The sequence below is a fragment of the Macaca fascicularis genome, chromosome 11, assembly GCF_037993035.2.
Source record: "Macaca fascicularis isolate 582-1 chromosome 11, T2T-MFA8v1.1".
NCBI classification, from domain to species: Eukaryota; Metazoa; Chordata; class Mammalia; order Primates; family Cercopithecidae; genus Macaca; species Macaca fascicularis.
In genome coordinates, this window is record NC_088385.1 from 104,405,732 (window position 1) to 104,431,749 (window position 26,018).

A 26,018-nucleotide genomic window follows, 5' to 3' on the forward strand; every position below is an offset into this window, starting at 1 on the left:
TACTAAAACCCAGTGTTTAGTGAAATGGACTGCTTAAATCATTGTATTGGATTAGTTTTACATGTCTGATTAAAGTTTCCACCTAGCAAGAGGGAGCTCAGAGGAAAGAATGATGTATCAAAAATAAATAAATAATAAATAAATAAATAAAATAGATAAGTAAATGGGGCTACATTTTCTTTACACATCTGCATGGTAAGTAATTAAGTGACCTCACCGCATTAATAAAGAGTCACACTCTGAAAGGTCTATAGCTACTTTGACATTCTTTAGAGTTCTCTACCTCTTTTCTTTTCTTTTCTTTAGATGGAGTCTCACTCTATTGCCCAGGCTGGAGTGTAATGGCACAATCTCAGTTCACTGCAACCTCCACCTCCCAGGTTAGAGTGATTCTACTGCCTCAGCCTCCCGAGTAGCTGGGATTATAGGCAGGCCCGCCCGACTAATTTTTGTATTTAGTAGAGACAGGGTTTCACCATGTTGGTCAGGCTGATCTTGAAGTGCTGACCTCAGGTGATCCGCCCACCTCAGCCTCCCAAAGTGCTGGGATAATAGTAGTGAGCCACTGTGCCTGGCCTTGAGTTCTCTACTTCTTATTAGCCAATCATTTCTTACTACAATCCCCTGCTACAGTTAATGCTTCTTTTTGTTAACATTATCCTGTTAAAATTACTGTATAACTTTGGTCTCCTGATTGGACCAAGACTCGTGTGGTGTCCCCCTAAAACCCCCCAGATTCATAGTGATTTCCCCAGAGGCTGTGGCTGAGCTACAGACTGTGCTCCTTGTCCTTTCCTTCATTCCAACCACTTGATTTTAGTGGAGGCCGTCCACCGTGGTTCTCAACCTCCTCAGGATTGGTTCATACAGAAAGTATCAGCCCAAAGCTGACCAGTCTTTCCCGTGTGTGTTTTTTTAAACTTGAGCTGGGGTGATGGAAACATTCTATATTAAGGTTGCAGCAGTGGTTATGCGCAGATGTATAAATTTGTCAATGCTCACTGAAGTGTACACTTATAATGGATGCATTTTAAGCGCCCTATATCTCAATATATGTGCTTTAACAACAAAACAAAACCTTGTGCTCTGGAATTGAAACTAAGGATACAAACTGCCTGGGGCAGCCAGCCTGGTGAAGACCAGACTGAGAGAAGGCAGCTGAGATACACAGAGGTAAAGATGAAGGCAAGTTTGTGGGCACTGGTCTCTGGTTCCTTTTGTATTCCAAGAGTGGATTTACCCCTTTCTTTTCTGCTATTTGTTCTTCTGTGCTAATACATTCTCTTGTTTTTGCATAAACTAGCTCAATTCAAGTTTCCATTACTTGTAACAGGAACTAAAAATATCTAATACAGAAAGAAAAGGTCATTGTAGGCTGAGCTAATCAGGGTGAGCAGACTTTATGTCGGAGCTGGATTTTGTAGGGTGCACAGAGGAAAGGCAGAAAGGCCCCGTAGATAACAATGTTAAGAAAGCACAGTGGAGAATAAGGATAAATTTGGCATTTGTGGGGTTAGGCAGAATATAGCAGTTCAGAGCAGGGACTTTGAAATCAGATGGATTTGGGTTTAACTCTTAGCTTTGCTTTTTTGCAAACCAGTGTCCTGTTGATTAGAGACAACCCAGGGTCTGAGCATCAGATAGTTTTTGCAAGGTTTAAATGAGATTAAGTATTTAAACCATCAAAATGACTAGCACAGTAATAAAAATGATGGTGAAAATAATAGTGGTACTTATTAATGCTTTTGATGATTGGGAAATAATACTTTAAAAACACAAATATTTAATTACAAAATAATAATTGGTGAAATTGACCTCAATGCCCTAGGAAAATTCTTAACCAAATTGCGATCACTTAGAAAAGAAGTAGGTGATTCCTGAGATCAGGAAGGGCTCACCAAGAACAGGTCATGCCAAATTCACTTCCTATCCCTTTTGTTAGTTTTATAAAACAGAGGGAATAGGGGGATGCTATTGACATGGTCTGTCCATTTTAGAAAGACACAGGATAAGGAGATCACATAGCCTGACTTGGATACTTTCAGCCAGGAGAACCTCCCCTTTTTACAGAGTATCCCAGGTTTCTTGTCAGCTACATTCAATGTTTAGAAAGCCTTTCATTATCTGGACCTGAAATTTCTATATTGGTGTTTCAGTTCTACTGTTTGGAAGTGCACAAAAAAAGATTGGTTCTTCTTTCTTTTAGTACTTGAAGCTTTAAGTTTCCTCTTCATCTTCCTTCAGATATTTTCTCATCTGTTATCTCTTTCCTCTGTTCTTTACATTGCTGTTCATTTAAAATAATTTCTAAACATGTCTAATGTCTTCCCTTCTGTATTAGTCTGTTCTCACGCTGCTAATAAAGACATACCCAAGACTAGGTAATTTATAAAGTTAAAAGGTTTAATTGACTCACAGTTCCACATGGCTCGGGAGGCCTCACAATCATGGTGAAAGACGAAGGAAGAACAAAGGGATGTCTTACGTGGTGGTAGGCAAAGAGAGAGCTTGTGCAGGAGAATTTCCATTTACAAAACCATCAGATCTGGTGAGACTTACTCACTATCACAAGAAGAGCATGGGAAAGACCCACCCCTATGATTCAATTATTTCCCACCAGGTCCCTCCCACAACATGTGGGAGTTATGGGAGCTACAATCCAAGATGATATTTGGGTGAAGACATAGACAAACCGTATTGCCTTCAGTGCTTTATTGTACCATGTCCCTCTTAGAATTGGTAGTGATATTTCTGATGTTTTTTAGACCTATGCACATTACAGAAGGACAGACACCTGGGATGCAGTAATATTTTCATTTTTTGTTTTCAATACTGTGAACATTTTGAAGGAGCTACGTGACATTCTTAACTCATTTTGAACTTGAGAAAAACAAAATTGAGCTACACCCTTTAAAATATGCCTATAGCTGTGCTATATCTATTGACTTTTAAAAATCTAAAATGTAGGGTTTTATCATTATCCATCTTATTACTTTCAGTACAGTAACCTAACCTGTCAAAATCTTGATCCTGTCCTCTGTCATTTTAGTTATCCCTCCTGGCTTCATTTCATCCTCAAATTGGATTTGCATGATCCTACATTATAAGTCACTGACAGAAGTGTTGAATAGGACAGAACCAAGTATGGAGCCCTGAAGCATGTCATGAAGACTTCCTTCTGCATTGACTTCGTTTTACTGATTGGTCCTCTTTCAGTAAAAGGTTTCAACCAGCTAAAAATTTTCTTATTTGCACTCTGGTCATCCTCTCACGTGGCTGTCAAGAAATACTTTGAAGTTATAAGAAGAGCCTAGATTCTAGATGTATTAGGGTTCTCCAGAGAAACAGAAGCAACAGCGTGGGTGTTTTTTGTTTTTTTTTTTTGTTTGTTTGTTTGTTTGTTTGTTTGTGTGTGTGTGTGTGTGTGTGTATGTAGAGAGAGAGAGAGAAAGAGAGAGAGAGAGAGAGAGAGGTTTTTTTAATTGGTTTATGTGATTGCAGAGGCTTGGTAAGTCCAAAATCTGGGGTAGACGGGTAGGCTTGAGATGCAGGAAAGAGTTGCAGGTTGAATCTAAAGGCCACCTACTGGCAGAATTCCTTCTTGCTTGGGGGAGGTCAGTCTTTGTTCTATTCAGGCTTTCAACTCACTGGATGACTGAGTCCCCCAACTAACCACCTCCCCCATTATGCAGGATAATCTGCTTTTCTGAAAGTTCACTGATTTATATGTTTAACACATACCTTCCCCCAAAAAACCCATAAACATCCAGAAGAGTGTTTGATAAAATAGCAGGGCACTGTGGCTGTTATGGACTGAATGTATTTGTCCCCCTCAAAATTCATACATTAAAATTCTAACCCCCAAGCTAATGGTATTTGGAGGTAGTGCCTTTGGGAAATAATCAGGTTTAGATGTAGTCATGAGGTAAGGCCTCATGATGGAATTAGTGTCCATATAAGAAGATTGAAATGACAAAAGCTGTCCTTCCTCACCTTACCATATGAGAACACAATGAAAAGGCGACTGTCTGCAAGCCAGGATGAGAGCTCTCCTCAGAGATAAGCATGGGAGGACTCTAATCTTGGACTTCCCAACCTGAAATAAGTTTCTGTTGTTTAGGCCACTCAGTCTGTGGTATTTTGTTATGGTGGCCCGGGCTAACTAAGATAATGGCCCAGCTAAGTTGACATATAGCATTAATCATTGCACTGAGGTTAGACACATCTGGCCTGCCATGAAGAATTGTTCAGGCTGTACCCTTCACAAAGGCACTATGCTGAGGAGTGGGTGAGCACTCTACAATAGTCAGTGTATCATGTACCCAGCCATGCACTTTGGACTAGGGCAACATCTCCTTGAAGGAAAGGGGCACTTTGTTTAAATTAGTACATAGACATAGTCTATGCGCCAAGCCACGTACACTCGGCCACATTTTTCTAATTTGCACAAAGCCTTAGTATAGGCAAGTTTTGATTTCACATCTAGCTTCTGATTCTGACTCAGTTTCTTAGTAGCTATATGACCTTGGGCAAAGTCATTCATTTCTATGAAGCCAGTTTTCCTCATCTGTAAAATGAGTATATGCACCTGGTTCTGAGATTTAGATCAAATGAATTAACATGTATGAAATCCCTGGCTGGCCTAGTGTCTGGCATATAGTAGTGGAAATGGTAGTCAGGGTGATGATGTGGTACATTTTCCTGATCTACAACCCAGTATTCCCTCCAGAAATAGTCTGTTAGCATGTTCTTAATTGCAAATATTCTTCCTTTCTTGGCTTAACTGTGGATTCCACTTAGAAACCTTGGCTGATCTGGATGACCACAAGGGCTGCTTTCTAAATATTTAAAAAGCAAGAGATTGAGATATTGAAATTATTTGTCTGGCTTAGGCAAGGACAGTCAGAGTCGGGGGACAGTGAGACAGGCCTATGAGTTCCTATTGCCCGGAGCACACAGCTGGCAAGTCTAATTTTAAGTCCTTGCTGAAGTCCCTTTTGATGCTCATAAATGCAGAATATCCTATTTTATCAAAACAGTGAATTCTAGAGAGACACTAAACAGATGACATCCACGCAGCCCTCCCAAGCACAGCAGAATACATGGTCACTAATAATGTTTGTAAATAAATGAATAAACTGTACAGAGAAATGCAGGATTGGGAATGGATAAAACATAGACTTTTTTTTCCTCTTAATTAAAAGGACTTGGCTGACTTAAAACACCAAAGCTTAGTTTGCCTTTGTGAAGGAAGGATTTGGAATCAAGTGTTAAATCTCTGCTGGTAATTCCATGGCTGCTTGATATCTCAAATACATAATGCTTTTTAGTTTGACACCTCACTCCCAAAAAGAGATAATGCTTAGTATAAATCAATTGTAAATGACTAGAAAATGGGAAAACCTCTCACATGGCTTGATTTTTTATAAAAGTCACAGTTTGGAAAGTATCTGACAATATGATTCCTTTGTAGAGGAGATCCCTATTCCAACAGATTCTGTTCCAGATGAATTTTAAAATTTTCCTAACAGAGCATGTCAGCATCCTTACCATCCTTTTTCTTGTCCCTCTCTTCCTCTTCTCTACAGAAAAGCAGAGTTGACAGTGACAGTGATGTCTGTGTACACCTGGCAGAAGGAAAACCAGAGGCTCATAAGAAGACAAAGGCTGTTTTCTTTTCAGTAATTCCCCTGTATGCTTAGCTTTCTCCCTCTCCACCCATAGCCAGGTCTTCCTGTATATATGAAGGAAGGAAGGACGGTAGGAAAGAGAGAGAGAAAGAGTGGGAAAGAGAGAAAGGGGAAAAGGAACAAAAGAGAAAGAGATTAGTGGTAAACCTAACAGCAGGATAAAAGGGGAAGAGGAGGAGTTATTTTGATGGATTCCTTGGCCTTTTGCTGGTGTCTATTGAACAAGTCTGATTCTGTGATAATGTATTAAGGGGTAGAAAGAACTTTGTGCTTTGGATGAAATTCCTGCTTCTGTTGCTTTAATTGGCCCTTAGCTCCTGAGACTCTCCGTTGAGTCAATTCCTTCTTAGCCATAGATAATAGAATTATAGCCTCAAAACAAAACAAAACAAACAAAAAAACACCAAACCAAACCAAACAAAAATGCTTTGATGTTGTCCAGTTCTTTTTGTGGAGGAAAGGACAAAGGCCTTGTTAGGGATGACTCAGCCAAGGTCATTCAGCCAGCTGTGGCTGCAGCTGCACTAGAATCCACTTCCTGAAATCAGTGAAGAGCTTTTGCTTTTGTCACTGCTGTATGCAAAGGCTCTACACACAGCTCACCATTCCCATGATCTTTAGTTTGATGTCACTTTGAGGGTTCCTGAAAATATGACAAATGCCAACTGGCTTGTACATTAATTTACTTTTCTTATGTCTTTCCAGGAGCATGAGGAAACAGGCAGTCATATTAATTCTAAATACCTTGGTGTAGCATAAAATGTTCTCAACTATCATCGTCCTCCACAGTTCTCCCGGGACTCATGCCTCAGTGACCCTAATCCACCCTCTGTTCCTTGCAAACATTCAGTACCAACTTTGCATCCTTGTACAAACCACACCTACTGCCTGAAAAACTATAACAATGGCAACAATGGGCATTTATTAATTACATACTTACCAGCAAGGATTGATTGGTAAATCACTAGAATTAGTCACCTAATTAAGTTTGAACATTGGTATACTGACTTACCATGCAGGGATATTAAGAAACCATAGCACAGTTATCCATGGCTTCTTGGCCTAAAAGGAATATTTAATTGTGTCACCCAGAGAATATCACCTTATATTAAGCAAGGATCAGACAGGAAAACAAATCATTCTAGGTATTTCTAGCAGGAAGGGTTTTACAATAGAGGATTGGAGGCATATAAAACCACTGATGAACCAGATGCATTCTGAAAGGCCAGAAAAAAGCTCTGCTAGCTCTCAAGTTCCCTCTGAAGTTCACAGGATGTCATGACTGCCTGGAACACCAAATTTGGTGATTTTTCAGAGACCACTGCAAAACTTTTCATCCACTGGCTAAAGCTCATGCAGTTGTCTGCCTCTTCTGAAAGATCACTAGTATCACCTTGTTTCTCCTCTACCTTCTACATATCATGGAAATTCCTTTTACTGGTGCAATATAACCTGGAAACATGTTGATAAGGACTTCTTGTAAATGTAGTTTCCAGGTCTTTAGCCTATGAGATATAGGGGATAGTATAGAGTATGGTGCCACATTGTCAACAGACTATCAGGCACAGATGGCATTTATGTTTCTTCATATTGTGGTGAGAGAAATGAGAAGAAAATCCTTTTTTTAGGGCTTCCATTTCCATTCTAAGTAGGCAGTGACTTTTCTTATCTAAAGAAGTTTAAGCTTCCTCCTCTCATCACCATAGCATGCAAATGAATACTGACTGTAAAGAAAATAAAGGTACAATGACATTGTAAACACACACACAAAAACAAATGTTCTAAGGGCTGCGGTCATTTTCAGGTTAATAATCAAGGTCAGAGGTCAAGAAACTTTTTCTATAAAGGGATAGATGGTAAATATTTTAGACCTTGCAGGCTTTATGGTCTCAGTTGCAACTACAGGCATACCTCAGAGATATTGCAGGTTCAATCCAGAGCACAGCAATAAAGTAAATATTGTATTAAAGTGAGTCACAAATTTTTCTTTGTGTCTCAATGGATATAAAAGTTATGTTTACACTATACTGTACTCTAATAAGTGTGCAATAGCATTATGTCTAAAAATGTACCTACCTTCATTTAAAAATACTTTATTGCTAAAAATTGCTGATAATCATCTGAGCCTTTGGTGAGTCATAATCTTGTTGCTGGTTGGGGATCTTGCCTCGATAGTGATGGCTGCTGACTGATCAGAATGGTGGTTGCAAAATGTTGGGGTAGCTGTGGCAATTTTATAAAATAAAACAACAATGATGTTTTCTGCATGGATTTACTTTTTCTTTCATGAAAGATTTCTCTGTTGCCTTTCATGCTGTTTGATAGCATTTCACTCTCAGTAGAGTTTCCTTTGAACTTGGAGGCAATCCTCTTAAACCTTGCTGTTGCTTTATCAACTGAATTTATTTAATATTCTAAACCTTTTATTGTCATTTAACAATGTTCACAACATTTTCAACAGGAGGAGATTCCACCTCGATAACTATTTTCTTTGCTTATCTATAAGAAGCAACTTCTCATCCATTCAAGCTTTACCATGAGATTATAGAAATTCAGCCAAATCTTCAGGATCCACTTCTAATTCTAGTTCTCTTGCTACTTACATCACATCTACAGTTACTTCCTCCAACAAACGTCTTGAATCCCTTGAAATCATCCATGATGACTGGAATTAACTTTTTCCAGGTTCATGTTAGTGTTGATATTTTTACCTCCTGTAAATCACAAATGTTCTTAATGGCATCTAAAACGGCAAATATTTTCCAGAAGGTTTTCAATTTGCTTCACTCATATCCATCAGGAGAATCACAATCTATGGAAGCTATAATCCTACAAAATGTATTTCTTAAATAATATGGCTTGAAAGTGAAAATCACTCCTTCATCCATGAGCTGCAGAATGCATGTTGTGTTAGCAGGCGTGGAAATATTAATCTCTTTGTACATCTTCATCAGAGCTCTTAGGTACACTGTCAGTGAGCAGTAATATTTTGAAAGAAATCTTTTTTTTTTCCAAGCAGTAGGCCTCAACAGTGTGCTTCAAATATTCAGTTAAGCATTGTGTTAACATATGTGCTAATATCCAGGCTTTGTTGTTGCACTTATAGAGCACAGACAGAATTGATTTAGCATAATTCTTAAGGGCTCTAGGATTTTCAGAATAGCAAATGAGCATTGGCTTAACTTAAAATCACCATCTGCATTAGCCCCTAAAAAAAAGAATCAGCCTTTCTTTGATACTTTGAAGCCAGGCATTGACTTTTCTCTAGCTATGAAAGTCCTAGATGGTGTCATCTTCCAATATGAAACTGTTTAGTCTAAAAACAGTTAAAAATCTGTTGTTTAGTATAGCTGTGTTCATAAATGATCTTAACTAAATCTTCTGGACAACTTGCTGCAGCTTCCACATCAGCACTTGCTGCTTCAACTTGCAGTTTCATATTATAGAGACAGCTTCTTTCCTTAAACCTCATGAACCAACCTCTCTTAGCTTCAACATTTCCTCTGCAGCTTCCTTAACTCTCTCAGCCCTTACAGGATTGAAGAGAGTTAGGTCCTTGCCCTAGATTAGACTTTGGCTTAAGGGAACATTATAACTGGTTTGTTCTGTCCAGACCACAAAAACTTTCTCTATATCAGTAATAAGGTCATTTCTCTTTCTTATTTATATATTCCCTGGAGTAGTACTTTAAATTTACTTCAAGTACTTTTCCTTTGCATTCACGGCTTGGCTACCTGTTTGGCACAAGAGACCTAGCTTTTGGCCTATCTTGGCTTTTAATTTGAAATGAGAGAGGTGAAATTCTTCCTTTTACTTAAACACTAAGAGGACATTGTGGGGTTATTAATTGGCCTAATTTCCAATATCGTTGTGTCTCAGGGAATAAGGAGACCTGAGGAAAGGGAGACAGATGTGGGAAAACAGCTGCTCAGGGGAGTAGTCAGATATGTACAGCATTTATGATTAAGTTTGCTGTCTTATATGGGCATGGTTCATGGCACTCCAAAACAATTGCAATATCAACATCAAAGATCATTGATCATAGATCACTATAACAGATATAATAATAAAGAAAAATTTGAAACATTGCAAGAATTACCAAAATGTGGCACAGAGACATGAAGTGAGCACAATGTTGGAAAAATGGTGCTCATAGATTTTCTCAGTGCAGGATCACCACAGACTTTCAATTTGTAAAAAATTACCATATCTGCAAACTGCAATAAAGTGAAGCAAAATATAATGAGTACTTGTGTGTACTCAACTCTGCCCTGGTAGTATTAAAGCAGACATAGACAATCTATAAATTGAGTGTAGTTGTGTTTCAATAAAACTTTATTTACAACAATAAGAAATGGGCCATAGTCTTCTGATCCCTGACATACATTAATAATAGGAAGCCAAAAAAAAAAAAAAAAAAAAAACTAAAGTAAAAAATAAAACCAACTTCCTCCACCAAAACAAACAAACAAAATTTCAGCTGTTAGAGTTGCCTATGACAATGTTAATGAAGGAGACAGTGAAGAGGGAGTAAAAATTATTTGCTGAACTGTTTTGGTTAAGGGGATGGGAGAAAAGTTAGTAGCTGTTTCTACACTTTGGTGAGAAGGAAGCAGAGACTAATAACAGAATCCATGCAGATCTTTGTAGTTGCTTATACGTATGATTATGTGTAGTCCCTGGTATATATAATTCTCATTATACAGTTTGAACCTGGGAATTCTCAACAAAACTTTTTTTACACCATTATCAACAATCGTTCCAGTGCAAGTAATGAAAACCCAATCCAAATTGGCTTAAGCAAAAAGGCAGGGTGCCTTGGCTCTTGTTCCTGAAAACACCAGGAGCATTACTGACTTGCTGTAAAATTGGCTGTAAGTGTGTGGGCAATATCAATAGAAATCAATGTCTACATTGCTCAGCTCAGATACTCTCTGACTTTCTTTATTTTTAGTCAGGCTTACTTTCCCTTTGGGTGGGGCACATATAATCTTCCAGCCTTGCAAGCCCAGTGGGAAGAGAGTCCCACCTTCCTTATGGTTCTAGAGAAGTTCTAGGGCTGACTCTAGTTGGCCTGAGCTGGGTCTCAGGCACAATATGGAGTCAACTATTCTGGCAAGAGGGAAGGAAAATGGTGATTACCTAAGCTGAGGTTATGTGCCTCAAAGCAGATGGGGGATCAACCTCATCTTAACCACACAGGTTGATAATAAGGGAGGAAGCACACTTTCCAAAAGGAAAATTGAAATGTTATCAGGCTACAGTGAAATGTGGACTAGGCTGGTAAAAACCATGAGTCTACTAGTTGGGCTTTATTTCATAAAGTTCCAAATTATGTTACACGTAATTAAGCACAGGTATCTAAAATAGAAGGGCTTATCATCATAGAGTTATGGTTCCAATGTCCTTCTAAGTAGTGGTGCTATCTCAGCCATGGGCATATAGCTGATATGAGGCAGATCAATAAATGAACAACCCAAAGGAACTTGTTTCAGTAGGATAAATATAGCAACCTTTCCTGGGAAGTACCTTTCTGGAGATCCTCAAACAAGATGGAGACCATTTTCTTTTCTAAACCAGAATCATTTGATCATTTGTTCTTGTTTTTCTTTAGTTCTCATGAAAACAGTTAATAAGAGCAGGGGGTGCAGTGGGGGGTGTTACAGATTCCTTTCTAGGATGCTGTGGCACTTGACTTTCCTTTAGCTTATTCACTGAACTGGATAAAGACTTTGAAGCTTTTAAAAGCAAAATGCATATAGATTTCCTTTTATCAGGTTAAAGAGATATGAGTTTCATCTTGCCTGAAACAGACCCTACCCTACCAACTATGGATATGCGATTTCAGCGTGGCCACCAGCACCGCAGGAGCAAGCACTGACCTTTTAGATTATTGCCTAAGCCTTCATTAAGAAGAGCATCCAAAATGACAGCCATGCCTCTAAGGAAGCCCAGCATTCCACACTGGTAGCCCAAGCAGTGAAAATTGACTTGGCGTGGGATTCTCCTCTCCCAGGCCCCCATACTGGGAGCTAGGGGCACAAGACAGCATGTTGGCAGATTCCAATCACTTAGGAGCTTTCCTTTATGACTCTGCTTTGTAAGAATGCATCTAGTTAAATCCACAGGGTCATTGACTGTGGCTTTCAAAACAGGAGGTTTTATGAAGGAATGCAGACCTGGAATCCAAGGTTCAGAGCCCAGACCTTCAAACAGATTAATCGCCATGGGGAGCGTCATAAGAGTTTTCCAACTTTGGCTTCATCCTGTGCCCTAGCAACCACGGGGCCCCTATTCAGCAAACCCAGGTTTCCACTATGGTGTCTTGGACAGAGCACTGGGCAGGGAGCCAAGAACTGGGTTGGTCTCATTTCAGCTCTCCAACTGGCTTCCTGTGTGCCCCCTTGAGCAGGTTCTTAACTGCTCTGTCTGCATTTCCAGATTATTAAGTTAAGAGGAGAACAATAATTCCCTAAGACACACACAGTTCCAGGGTAGGGGATAGAGGTAGGACAGGTGGATGAGTGTGTGTGTGTTGGGAGGGTTGGTGTCTGAAGGGCAACTAAATCATTTGTCATGGAGAAAGCATCCTGCTCTGTCTCATGGGTAAAATAAGTAACTATCTGTTGCTCTTACATTTGCCTTCTGATAAGATAAAGAATAGAGATGGGAAGACAAAATAAACAAATAGGACTGAGATACAAATGAAGAACTGATTGTCTATCCTATGAGTTTAATGTAACCTTCCCTAAGAATTTCTAGAACCCTGTATTTAAATTTAAAACCATATTTTTTTCCAAATTTGAATTTTAAATTATATTTTCCCCAACAAAGGGGACATATGAGAAATGCTAAATAAATATTTGTCATATTAGTAAGATAATTTTATTTTATTTTATTTTTTAGATTGGAAGTCCATATTTTATTTCTCTAGTGACATATTTACAGTTCAATATAAATTAAAGGCCTGCTTGTACACCAAAGCCAGGTCCCTTGGGTGGTTCAGTCAAAGAGGTAAGACCTCCAGCTGGCTCACAAGAGAAGCGTCCACTCCTTGGCCCAGGTTTTGGGATTTTGCCAGCCTTGAGCTCATCAATAATTTCTTCAATATCCTTAGGTGTCAAATCCTCATAGTAATTGTCATTTATTTGAACCATTGGTGCGTTCACACAGGCCCCTAAACATTCCACTTCTATAAGAGTAAAAAGTTTGTCAGGTGTAGTCTCCCCAACCTTTATTCCAAGCTTTTTCTGAATGGCCTCCAGTATGCTGTCAGAGTTTCGAAGCATGCAGGGTGTAGTAGTGCAGACCTGAATGTGATACTTTCCAACTGGCTTTCGATTATACATTGTATAAAAAGTTGCTACTTCATATACTCTCATTGGAGGTACTTGTAAAACTTCTGCAACCTTGTTCATAGCAGAGATGGGCAACCACCCATTCTGCCTTTGGGCTAAATCCAGGACTGGAAGAACAGCTGCTGCTTTATGGCCTTCTGGATAGTTTTTTACTATTGCCTCTATCCTCTTATAGTTTTCTGGTGTGAAATCAAATGGAGTATCAGGGTTATTTTCAGGAGTATCTCTGTGCACAAATAAAGCTCCTCCAGCTCCATTTTGCATAGCTGTCTTATGTAAATTCCTTACATGTCTTCCCCAGTGGGCGGTGAGGCCAGCCGCCCTGGCCCGGAGTGCCGCGGAGAAGAACATGGCGGGCCACACTGTTCACCTTTCCCCGGCCGCGCCAGGCGAGAATCCCCAGTAAGATAATTTTAAATGTTTGCTAGAAAGCCATCCTAATTAGCAGGTAGATTGCCTTCTGTACCAGATAAGGCAACCTGTGGGAGGTCCCTCAGGCTTAATCACAGTAGCTAGCATTTACTGAGTGCCTATAGTGTGCCAAACATGGTGTCTCACACTTGAATATGGGTTGTCCCATTTCTTCTTAGCACTAGCTGCATGCAATAAGGTGTTTACTGTCATCCTGATTTTGTAGATTGGGAAACTAACATAGATGTATAGGAATTAACCACGTTTCCATGAGATTGTGAAGCTGGGTTTTGAACCCAAGCAGTTAAGTTGATTCTAGAGTCCAAGCACTACCCCCTTCCACTGCTCTTGCCAGTGACTTCCCTGTCTACCCATTACTGTCATGTGAGACAAGAGGACCTGGAACCCCCCAAGGAAGTGCTGGTCCTGGGCAGGGTTGCCAGATTTAGCAAATAAAAATACAGGATGCCTACTTCAATTTGAATTTCAGATGCACAAAGATAGTTTACTATAAGTATAACCCATGCAATATTTGGGACATACTTATACTAACAAATTATGTGTTGTTTATTGACAGCACATAAATTCAAATGTAACAGGATGTCTTATATTTTATCTTGCAATCCTCTCCCTGAGAGACATGGCTGCTATGGAAGGGTCCATTCCATAAATCTTGGCCAGTCTAGGATCCCCAAGGAAAGAGTTCCTTTTTACAACCTAACACTTAGTTTCTGTCTCCCACCCAAATTGGGGTCAAAGCTACTTGCTTTTCCAAACTGGTTGAAATCTAAGTGCCTTAGGTGTTTCTAGTAGATACAGATGACTTAGCATAAGGGAAGGATGGGTTCCTGATAAAACCACCCTTGTATAAATGGGTCATCGTGTTTGTGGGAGGAGTTCAGAGACAATTTCTGCTCAGATAGCTATAAGAGCTGTAGACCTGTATCCTCTAGCTGCCTGTCACTCAGAGATATATTTTCTTTGGCTCAGTAATTATTGCTAAGGCTCTGTCCTTGTCCACTACAGTCTCCACCTATCTTATTTTTTTCACACTTGGTTTCTGGCCTGTTCTGCTCCTTTATGTTATCTGTCTGTATCCTCTCCCCAGTCGTTTGAGTTGATAACCCGTTTTAGGAATATAGCACCCCAGGAGATAACCAGAATTCAATTTCAATTTTAAAACCGCATTTGATTAGATATCATGATTTAGGCAAATGCATGCAGGTTTTAATACAGTTTATGCAAATTCCCAATGATCCTTCTATTCCATTCAAACGGCAATGGCCACTAGTAAAATCCTAGTGAAGCCCACAGGTAAAGAATGCATGTGTGTAATTGAGCATTGGATTGAGTTGGGGTTCTCTGAGCTTTGAAAGGGCAAATGGTGTAAACATTAATAGAGGCTAACATGTAGAGGGAGGCCTAAAGAGCTGGACTGGAATGTGTTTAGTTTAGAGGCAAGGAGACTTAAATGTTGATTTATAAACAACCCAGAACCAGATGCAAGAATATCTGTTTTCTGTGAATATGATGTATCCTTCTTATGAGAGTCTCTTCCTCCAAAGAAATAAAAAGAAGATCTGCCAACTATTTAAATGAAGATAAATGGGTCTTGTACTTTAATTTTGCCTGCTGTTATAAGGCAGATTTTGAATTAGGAAGATTTCAACTTTAATCATGGCACCATGTTCTGAAGAGAATCATGTTGCAAATTACTGATTGAGATCGGCTCAATTGTAGAAAAACGTTGTTTAGGATTTTAAGAAGTGATGTTAATAAATTATGCTCAAAATGTCATCAACCAACTTTTTTTTTTTTTGCTTTTGATCTTGTTATATTAACCCCTTTTATTGAGCATCAATGGATTAAAGAAAGTATTGATTGTAGAAGTGATTTGAAAATTGTACAATGTGAAAGGGTATTGGTGGAACTATTAAGTGGTTCTTGAACTTCATTTGTCTTTGCTCAAAACAACTTCTGATTTATAAATGGTCTAGCCCATGTGTGAAGAGACTGACTTCGACAAATGAAAACTAACATTTGGACCAGGGAGAAAAATGCATCTCAGATTACTTTCCTGTTTCTAACCTTGAGAAAGATAGGTGGTGAGAGGACATTGTAGGCGTTGGATATGGGAGTGTAAATGCCAAGGCCTGTTATGTATTTAAATCTGGCTAGTAACAATTTATCTTCATGTTCCTTTTATCCTCACCCAAACCATTAGGTAATCAAGTTTAGACTCTTCGCATATGCATTTTCAATATTTATCTTCAGGCCATTTAAACCAAGGTGCATTTCCATGATTAAAAGTGCACAATAAGGAGAGTTATGAAAAATGACTATAAAAGAAGAAAATTGGAGAGATAAGCTAAATAAACGAAACCAATTAGAAAACAGGCTTCACAAAGAGATGAAAATACATGTAATTTTGTGGAAGAAATAGATAATGTTAGTTAAAGCTTTATAAAGTGCTTGTGGGGAAATTAGAATCAGCCATTTAAATGTGAAGAAGAGATGAACTGGTAATCAGTGGGGCTGATGGAGTGGTGGAATAAATTATTTGAAATTCAAGGTTTTAAATAGGGTTTCAATAGTGTTTTGAGAAAGGATGTCAGAAGACCAGCATGGGCCAATTACAGAGATCAAGATGGGAGGTAGTGAATTAACTTGAGGAGCCTGGTGGAGGAAAGGAAAAGAGTGAATTCTAGAAAGATGTAAGTACGTTTGCGTGGGAATGAATAACACACTGAGACTAAAATATGAATATATAGCAGTAATAGATCATAAGATTAAATAGTTAAAATGATACAAATATAATAGGAAATAGAAAAGACAAAGCAGATGGAAAATAATGTATTTTGTATTTCTCTTTTAAGATTAAGATTTCTGATTGCAAATGGAGGAGAATCAATGCCAAGATAAATAAAATTAATGTGTATTTGACAAATAAAGGAAACAAATTCCAATGAGAGATGAAATTACACCTCCCCCACAAAATACCCTCAACTAAAACATATTTAGCAATTCTTGCTTTTTCTAGGAAGCAGTCCTTGAATATTTTTATATAGCCTCTTCATGTGTTATTGTATTCAAATCCATCAAAGTGGTACAATTTCTAGCATTTTTCTCTCTTAATTTGCAGTCATTTTTGTGTCTTGGACCAACATTATTTCTCACTTCTATCACACAGGGTGGGTTTCATGTCTCTTTCACTATTTCCCAAGGGCAAGGAGCAGATTCGTTATTTCATTCTCTTTCTCTTTGGGGGAAAAGCACCTGCTCCCAGTGATTTCTCACTATTTTACTGACTGTTACACAAAAAAGTTAGGTATGGGAAAAGAGTCATATTTTAAGGATAAAAGATTAAATTTAGAACGAAAGTTAAATTCAGAAATAAGTAACCTGGATAGAAAAATATTAACTGATGAGAGCCAATTCAAGTCAATGTCTAAGCGTAGGGAGGTCACTATGACCTTGAAGGAATTAAGATGTTTCAAGTCAGAAATGGTGAGTTAACTCCAGCATTATTTCACCTGACAAGGGATATCCACATATACTTACACAAATGGATGTTTTTCTTTTCTTTGGGCAGGCCAAATCCATTACATAATTTTTCTAAAAAGGGTTGTCCTTTTGCTCTGCTGATAACTATAGAGTGGTTTGTGCCTCGGCAAGATGAATGTCCTTAAGCCCTTGGCTCTTACCTTGAATTTGACTGGAGTTGCTCTTAAGCATTTTCAAAGGCATTCGAATGTCCCATCTCTGCACAGTAAAATGAATTTAACAACCAAAGCCATGGGGAAAATCATCTGGTAGGCCTCACTGGCAGATGGGTGGTCTACTGACACGCTTTTTTTTTTTCATATGAAAGATAACCTGGTCTTTGATGAGAATCACAACTATAAGGCATAAAATTAACAGTGATTGTTAATTTAGAGGCAGAAGCAAAAGAGAGGCAATACTTCATGGAGGTGTTTTCATGCAACTTACAATAGGAGCCCATAGATTCAGGTGCTGTTTCATTAACTCTTCTGCCTTCAATTCACTAATAGGCTTGTTGGCAGAATGCAGAGATCACTATTCCTTGTCATCAAAGGACCACTTGAATTGGGTCCCTCATATGAGGTCTCAATAAGGCCGTCTCCCTGTTCTGAAGTGACTTCCCCCAACTGCATGATTAGGGGTATCCATTTGCAGTTTTCCAGTGCAAAACAAATGAAAAATTTTTCTGTGAAACAGAAGTCTGTATTATAAGGCATTAAGTATTCTTTATGTCACCAGCAAGATTAAGCAGAGCCTGGATCTTTTCTTTCCTCAAGTGCTAACGTGGCATTTCCTGGAATCAGGGCATGGCACAGGGAGCTGACGATGTCATTAGGCACTTTAAAACTCTGAAAATTACTTTCAACTGAGTTTCAACATGATTTTGGCTCTTGATTCTATCAGATGGGGGCAGAAATTATTTCAATGGAACAAGACTGAGAAGAGGTGAATTTATAAGCATGGCTTCCAAAAAAAAGAAAGCACATTTCATGGTGCCTGGTTAAGGCTTTGGATTGTGGGGTAGGGATTTGAATGGTCTGTTGCTTCATATAAATTGAAATTCTTTCTGGATTTACCTCTAGTCTAGGTTTGAAAGGGTTTGGAAGTTTTTTTCCCCTCTGCTCAGCCTTCTTTAGTTTTAAATCTCTCCCCACTGGCGTTGCAATTTTCTTTCCAATTTTTGTTATTTCATATTATAATAGAAGCTAGGATTTTTTCCCCCTGTTCAGATCCTTTTTTTTTTTTTAAATTTTTCCTCCAACTTTCCTTTCTTCATTTCTTCTTCAAGTCTTACTGGTGGCCAGGAACAGTGTTGGAAGTGAGGCTGTGAAACAGACAGATGACAGAACTGCAAGGAGAAATAGACAAATGAACTATATGAGACTCTATCAGTAATTGGCAGAGAAAATAATTGACCTCAAAGCTTATAGTCAGAGACAGGCAAGATTGTGAAACAGATTATAAGTCCTCTGTCATTAGAGATCTTCTCCCTACGTCATGCAGGGAGGATAAACGAGAGGGTCTGGGAAGGAGTTTTGAGCTAGACTGTATGTTCCATGAGGGCTCCTGACATTTCTAGCACTGAGTAGCTAGTATCACTTGGGCATTGAAAAACTTCAGTACTGGATGGATGCATAAGGGATGGGAGGAGAAAGAAAGAAGGAAGAACTGAGACAATTTAATCTTAAAAAATAAGTGATAGCACATGAGAATACTATACCTGGTCTGAGAGTTCAGCTGCTTGAGAGAGTAATGCAAGGGCACAGTTTGAAAACTTTGGGGACTTGTATATATTGTTTATATATTTACATATATTATGCTCTGTTGGGGCATGAATTATGTATTTTTATCTTTGTAACCCTCAGTTATTTCAATGTGGTCCTGTGGGTTCTCAGTGGAAAAGAATTATGGTAATGAATGAAGGTGGTGGGGGCCATGGGAGGATTTTAATTAAGGGAAAGAAATGATGAGATGTGTATTTTAGAAAGGTGGCCACAGCATCAGTATGGGGTGCAGCCTGGCAGCTTTAGAGTATGGATTATAGCTGTTTGGGTCATGGCCCATACTTTAAGACAGAGAATGAAAGAGAATTTTGAAAGGCAGCATGCATTGCTCTCTCTATTTTTATATATTTGTACACTGCCACCTGATGTATTTCTTACCAGCGTCATGGACAAAAGCAGTTTAAGATACCATTTAAGAAGCATTGGATTAGTTTAGAGAAATAGAGATAGCAAGACAGGCTATATCTATAATCAAGGCAGAAAATAATGATGGCCTGGACTAGGCAGCTGCTTTATGTTGCAAGGAGCTATATTGGGCTAATTTTCTGCCTTATTGTATCTATTCCTGTACTGAATTTTACAGGACACTGAATACAGGAGGTAACTGGTAAATTTGAAGGAAACTCTGAAGTCAGGAAACTTTTATTCTGATACAAAGCTGGAACATTCATCCTCATCTTATTAAGCTTAATTTGTTTAAGAAAAAGAAATCTTAAAAAAATATTAAAAGTATTGCTGCTGAATTCCGTGGTGTCTGAGTCCTGTCCCAGTGTTGAAATGACCAGATTCATAGACATTTCAGAGAAGGAGAAATCAATGTGGTAGAAGGATCAGGACGTGTCATTGGAGGCTGTACTTGTTTCCCATGGCTGCAGTAACACATCACTACAAATTGGTGGCTTAGAAGAAGAGAAATTTATTCTCTCTGAATTCTGGAGGCTGAAAGTTTGAAATCAAGTTGCAGACAGAGCCATGTTCCTTGAAAAGGCTCCAGCAGAACCTGTTCTTTGCCTCTTCCAGCCTTCTTTGACTTGTGGCTGCATCACTCCAATCACTGCTTCTGTATTCACGTTGCCTTCTGCGATCTACTGTATCTGTCTTTTCCTCTGTGTGTGTCTTATAAGGACACTTGCCATTGCATTTAGGGCTCACCCAGATAATCCAGGATGGTTTCCCCAACTTTCCCCATCTCAAGATCCTTAATGATGTCTGCAAAGATCCTTTCTCCAAATCAAGTCACATCCACAGGTTCTAGGAATAAGAACATGGACATATTTTTTAGGGGACCACCATTCAGCCCACTGCAGGGGGGAGTACTCCTGAGTCAATAGTCATATATGACACTTCATCAGAGGAAGATCTGACCTGTGCATTCGAGCTAACACAAAGGGGAGAAGGTTCCTTTCTGTGAGTGACAGACACTGGGCTTTGGTGCTGGGGCAGCCAGGTGGCATGGTGAAAGAGAAGGCCCAGATTCAGCTGGGGTTCTATATCTTTGTTATTGTGAAAAAAGCATTTATGAATTGTTAACAGAGGTATATGGTACTCTTGTGAAAAAATAACCTCAAATATGTAAGGCAAATGTTTGTTAAGAAAGGGGAACCTACATATATAATTTGGGACAATTGCCTAACCTCTCAGGTTCTCAAAAACCTTGTCTGTAGAATACGTGAGTTAAATAAACTGAATGAATTTAAGTTCCCACCCACTTTTAAGTTTATTTTCTTCTGAATGAACTCTGCAGCAGGTGCATACCTCCCCCGGCCCACTCTGTTCCCTTCTGTATTACTAAGTGCTTGCAGTTTGCTCACATTTCGCAAAATGGCTTGCCGGCATCCATGGAAGTTTAACCCCAGAGTAGCCTGTTTCTCTTTTAGTGAATGGGTCTCTGGAGAACTTCAGGATGGAAGCTACCTCAATTAAAAGTTTTATTGGCAAAATATAATTCAATAATATACATATACATTGTCACTATAAGTTAGCAAGGAAGAATATTCAATTTGGAGCACCAACAGAAGAGCAGATATAAGTTTGTCTGTGAAGCACATAACACAGTCCCGTGGAATTTTTAGATGTTCAGTAATTGCTTGTTGAATTTCAATGCAAAGGTCTAGGAAAAGAATTTATTGCACAGTCCCTACTTTTGAAGGAAACCTCTGGAGTCTAAGTGTTGTCATCAGCTTACTCATTTTCCTTCCACTTCAGAGTTGGGAACCTGGCATTGTACTCGCCCTAGGGTTCAAACAGCCCCTTCAGTCTCAAAAACTCTAGCCTTCCCTTCCCTTCCCTGTCTGGAGCCCCTGGCATTGTATTCACTCCAGGATTGCAGGATTTAAACGGCCCTGCAGCCACTAGCAGCTTTGGCTCTAAATGGCCTCGAGCAGTTTGAACACTTTGAGTCTCTGAAGCCTGGCACCTCTGGGCTTGTGGCTTCATTCCTGAAAACCCCCTACTTTACTGCCCATTCCCTCTAGGCATCAAAACTTCAATTCGAAGCTGATCCCAATACCTAGCAATCATCCTTCTATGGGACTGCCTTCCAATCTGTCAGAGTCGCTCTCTCCCTGGCAGGCACTAGCCTTCAACATTTCCTTCTTCCAAAATAGAAGGGGAAAAAGGAGAGAAAAGTAGAGCCAACTCTTATGTGTTAATTTCCGAGATCTGGCCGAAATCTGGGGTACCCTACTCCCAGGCAGCTCAGAGACTGCCTCAATTACTGAGACAACACTGTGTTCACAGGGACTCCTAGCCTTCATTAATATTAATAGGGATTCCACCGTTCTCTACTTCGGTGTTGCGGGGTTAAACTTCAGTCTACCTTCCTGACTAGGTAAACCTGTTTATTTGTGTAGAAAGCTAACATTTTGGACATAGGAAGTTTCCAGTAAACTTTAGGTGAATGAATGACTCACTGAATGAATGGTTTGAAATGCCTTGTATCTGTAACAACACAAGATCATTTTAAATAAACAAAATAGAATAGCTTCTTCTAGAGCTGTGGTCCCCAATCTTTTTGGCACCAGGGATCAGTTTCATGGAAGACGATTTTTCCATGAACTGGGGATGGCTGGGGGGTGGTTTGGGATGTATTATATTTATTGTACACTTTATTTATATTGTTAATACATTGTAATATATAATGAAATGATTATACAACTCACCATAATGTAGAATCAGTGGGAGCCCTGAGCTTGTTTTCCTGTAGCTAGACGGTCCCATCTGGGGGTGATGGGAGACAGTGACAGATCATCAGGCATTAGATTCTCATAAGGAGCACACAACCTCAATCCCTCTCATGCACAGTTCACAACAGGGTTCACACTCCTATCAGAATCTAATGCTGCCACTGATCTGACAGAAGGAAGAGCTCACACAGCAATTCGGGCAATGGGGAGTGGCTATAAATACAGGTGAAGTTTTGCTTACTTGTCCTCTACTCACTTCCTGCTGTGCGGCCTGGTTCTTAGCAGGCCATGGACCACTACTGGTCTGTGGCCCAGGGTAGGGGACCCCTGCTCTGGAGAATGAGATGAAGACTCAAGAAAATCGATATGAGATTGGAAGCTGGGCATGGCGACTCATGCCTGTAATCCCAGCACTTTGAGAGGCCAAGGTCGGTGGATCACTTGATCCCAGGAGTTTGAGACCAGTCTGGGCAACCTAGCCAGACCTCATCTCTCTAAAAAAAAAATACAAAAATTAGCTGGGGGTGGTGGTGCACACCTGTAGTCCCAGCTACTTGGGAGGCTGAGGCGGGAGGATCACTTGAGCTCAAGAGGCGGAGTTAGAGTGAGCCAGGATGGCACCACTGCATTCCAGCCTGGGCCACAGAGTGGGACTCTGTCCCAAAGACAATCTATGAGACTGGGACAGTTCATTGTTCCTCATGCAAGATCTACCTTTTTCACTAAATAGTTCTGTATTTTTATTGTACAATTCCACATTATATTTGGCTATAGATATTTCACCATAAAACAGCAGGCTTCAGTTTTGTACTGATCTTTGGTTAAGTAAACATTTTCACATGACCTAGAAATGTGAAATTGTAATAACCTCCCCCCCAAAAAAACCAGTGCCTCCCACTCCTATGTTTGCATGCTTTTGCTTTTTATTTATTTATTTATTTTTTGAAACAGAGTCTCACTTTGTCACCCAGGCTGGAGTGCAGTGGCATGATCTCGGCTCACTGCAACCTCCGCCCCCGCCGGGTTCAAGCAATTCTTCTGCCTCAGCCTCCCGAGTAGCTGAGACTACAGGTGCGCACCACCACGCCCGGCTAATTTTTGTATTTTTAGTAGAGACGGGGTTTCACCATATTGGCCAGATTGGTCTCAAACTCCTGACCTCGTGATCCTCCCACCTAGGCCTCCCAAAGTGCTGGGATTAAAGGCGTGAGCCACCACACCAGGCCTGCATGCATTTTTATGTGGCTTCCACTTTACTCCAAAAACTTCCCCTACACCCGGCTCAATTCCCCTCTTCTCAGCCCTTGTTAATTGCAGAGTCTCTGTAATAAAACATGTGATGTTATATTAAATCTGTGTGTGAATTTGCCCTCCCTCCCTAAATTGTAGACTCCTTCGGTTCTGGGACTCGTTATTTTCCCAGTGCCAAATATTGTGCCTGGCACGTTGTTGATCACTCTCAGAGAGTGGTTCTTGAACTGATTTTCTTCTCACTGTGATTTCCCCCTCCCCTTCCTATGCAGGGCATTCCTCCTTTTATTCTTCTACATCTGCAGTGGCCCTTTGGGCTGCTGTTCAGCTGTGTGCTTGCATTTGTCCTGGAGAGTGAATGTCAGCATGGGGCTTGGGATAGAAAGCAGAGTCAAATGACTGGTCTGTTTAAGAAAGAGTTAAGCCTCCAGCATTAGCTATAAATACCCAGCTAAGAGAGAATTCCCAGCGTTCACAATCTCATGTTAATGAAGATTTCTCCTGATAAGAGCAGCAGGCAAACGTCCCCCCCAACCCGAAGAAGCAACATTCACCCTCCAAATTGCAGGCATTTTCTGGAGTGTGATATTTGTTTGTTTGTTTAGTTGACAAGTATTTACAGTGCCTACATGTGGTGGACACTTCCTTACCTGATGGGCTAGAAACCAGCCAGCTGAATTAATCTCTGCATAGCAGAAAAATATTATAAAAAGAGCTCAAAATCCTAAACAAAAAAAAACAAAAAAAACTACAGGGGTGGGGGATCTTAATATTTCACCATTTTGAAATAGCTTTTTGGATGGGAACAATAGGCACTGGGGGATATAAGAGGGAGGAGGAAGTGAGAGGGGCAAGAGTGGAAAAATTGGGTACTATGCTCACTACCTGAGTGACAGGTATAATCATACCCCAAACCTCAACATCACACAATATAGCTTAGTAACAAACATGCACATGTATCCCCTGAATCTAAAATAAAAGCTGAAATTTTAAGAATAAAAATAAATAAAAGAAAAGAAAAGACTTTTTTTGCTGTTGTTTTAAGCTAAAACCAAAATGTTTTGACTTCTTCAAAAGCCAGATATTTCCCCTCCCCCAAAGACATTCTTTTTCCCAGTTCCAAAGGATGATTTTAAAGTTTCAAAGTGGAAAGTCTGGGCATAGTGGCTCATGCCTGTAATCCCAGTGGGAGGATTGCTTGAGCCCAGGAGTTCAAGACCAGCCTGGGCAACATAGAGAGACCCTGTCTCTAAAAATAAAAAAACAAAAAAATAAAAACAATTAGCCTAGCATGGTGGTTCATACCTATAGTCTCAGCCACTTGGGAGGCTGAGGTGGAAGGATAGCTTGAGCCCAGGAGGTCGAGGCTATAGTGAGTCATGATCATGGCTTTGCACTCAACCTGGGCAACAGAGTAAGATCCTGTCTCAAAAAAAAAAAAAAAAAAAGTCAAAGTGAAAACTAGCTTTTTATGGGTTTTATCATAATTTCCCTCATTATGTTTGTTGAACTATAGTTTAAAAGAAAAAAAGTGATTTCATCCCTCTACTCCCCATGTAAATGTTTGAGTTGCTGGATTTTGGGAAAACTGTTCAACTCTTTTAAATATCCTATTTCCTATTTCTTTAAATATCTTCGATATTTTACCTTTTATGAGTTGTTTAAGGTTTACAATTGTGTTGCAGCAATATTTACAACAAATGAAAGTGATGTTGACTATTTTGTGGAGGATTTTTGTATTTAATTGATTTCTAAAGCTTTCTAAATATGTATTTTTTAACAAGTGGCATTTGTATGTTTGTTTAAGATGCTGGAACTCTGATACAGAGATCAGGAGATCTGAGCTGAGTCCGACCTTTGCTGATTTCTAGTGAGACAGAGAGCATATTACAGTCTTCGGGGCAATGTGGCAAGCAGACGTACCTAAGTTGGAAACCCCATTCTGGCCTCTCTCCTTTCCCATCCTTTACTGCCACATAGCCCACTGCAACTCCCATCAGTCATTCTCATTGCCAAAGAACTTTTATTTATAGGATTTGATCCACTTTTTTTCAGCAGGTAATTGGAGTTGATGTCGCCAAAATGACTTACTGTTGCTTTGGTTTTATCTTAATGACTAGCTGTGTCACGCTGAGCCAATCTGTTAACTCATTTTTAAAATGAAATGGGCTAAACTCTAATGACCTCTCTGGCTCTAAAATTTAATAACATTATATATACTTTCCTGGGGGAAAAAAGTATTAGACAATCGAATATACTTTAGATAGTCAAAGTAGGATCAAATGGACTTTCTTTAGTGATTATTCTATACCTTCTTCATTTCTGACCCTCTTTGAATCTTTAGGAGACATTCAAGTTCGGTCTTTTGTGCATTTATTTATTTAACAAACATTGAGTCAATAAACTGGGTTATAAAGATAACTAAATATTGTGTGTACTGCTGAGATGTTTACTGAAGAGGTGGCAAGGTAATTTTTTTTTTTTTTTTTTTTTTTTTTTTTTGAGACAGGGTCTCACTCTGTTGCACAAGCTGGAGTGCAGTGGCTCGATCTCAGCTTACTGCAGCCTTGCCTCCCAGGTTCAAGTGATTCTCCCACCTCAGTCCCACCTTCCGAGTATCTGGGACTATAGGTGCATGCCACAACACCCAGCTAATTTTTGTATTTTTAATAGAGATGATTTTGCCATGTTGGCCAGGCTGGTCTGAAACTCCTGGCCTCAACTGATCCACCCACCTCAGCCTCCCAAAGTGCTGTGATTACAGGTGTGAGCCACTGTTCCTGGCTTTAAACATTG

At 39.6% G+C, this 26,018-nt stretch overlaps 1 protein-coding gene across 1 annotated transcript; it reads right to left on the reverse strand.

The window, feature by feature from the left end:
- Positions 1-12,573: 12,573 nt before the first annotated feature.
- On the reverse strand, positions 12,574-13,448 carry LOC102122521 (NADH dehydrogenase [ubiquinone] flavoprotein 2, mitochondrial). Its single transcript, XM_005571929.4, has one exon. The coding sequence runs from the start codon at positions 13,397-13,399 to the stop codon at positions 12,650-12,652; it is 750 nt and encodes a 249-aa protein (XP_005571986.3). The 5' UTR covers positions 13,400-13,448; the 3' UTR covers positions 12,574-12,649.
- Positions 13,449-26,018: the final 12,570 nt, after the last annotated feature.

Coding starts and splice junctions, on each gene's coding strand:
- LOC102122521 (XM_005571929.4), bottom strand. CDS start 13,399: ATGTTCTTCTCCGCGGCACTCCGGGCCAGGGCGGCTGGCCTCACCGCC.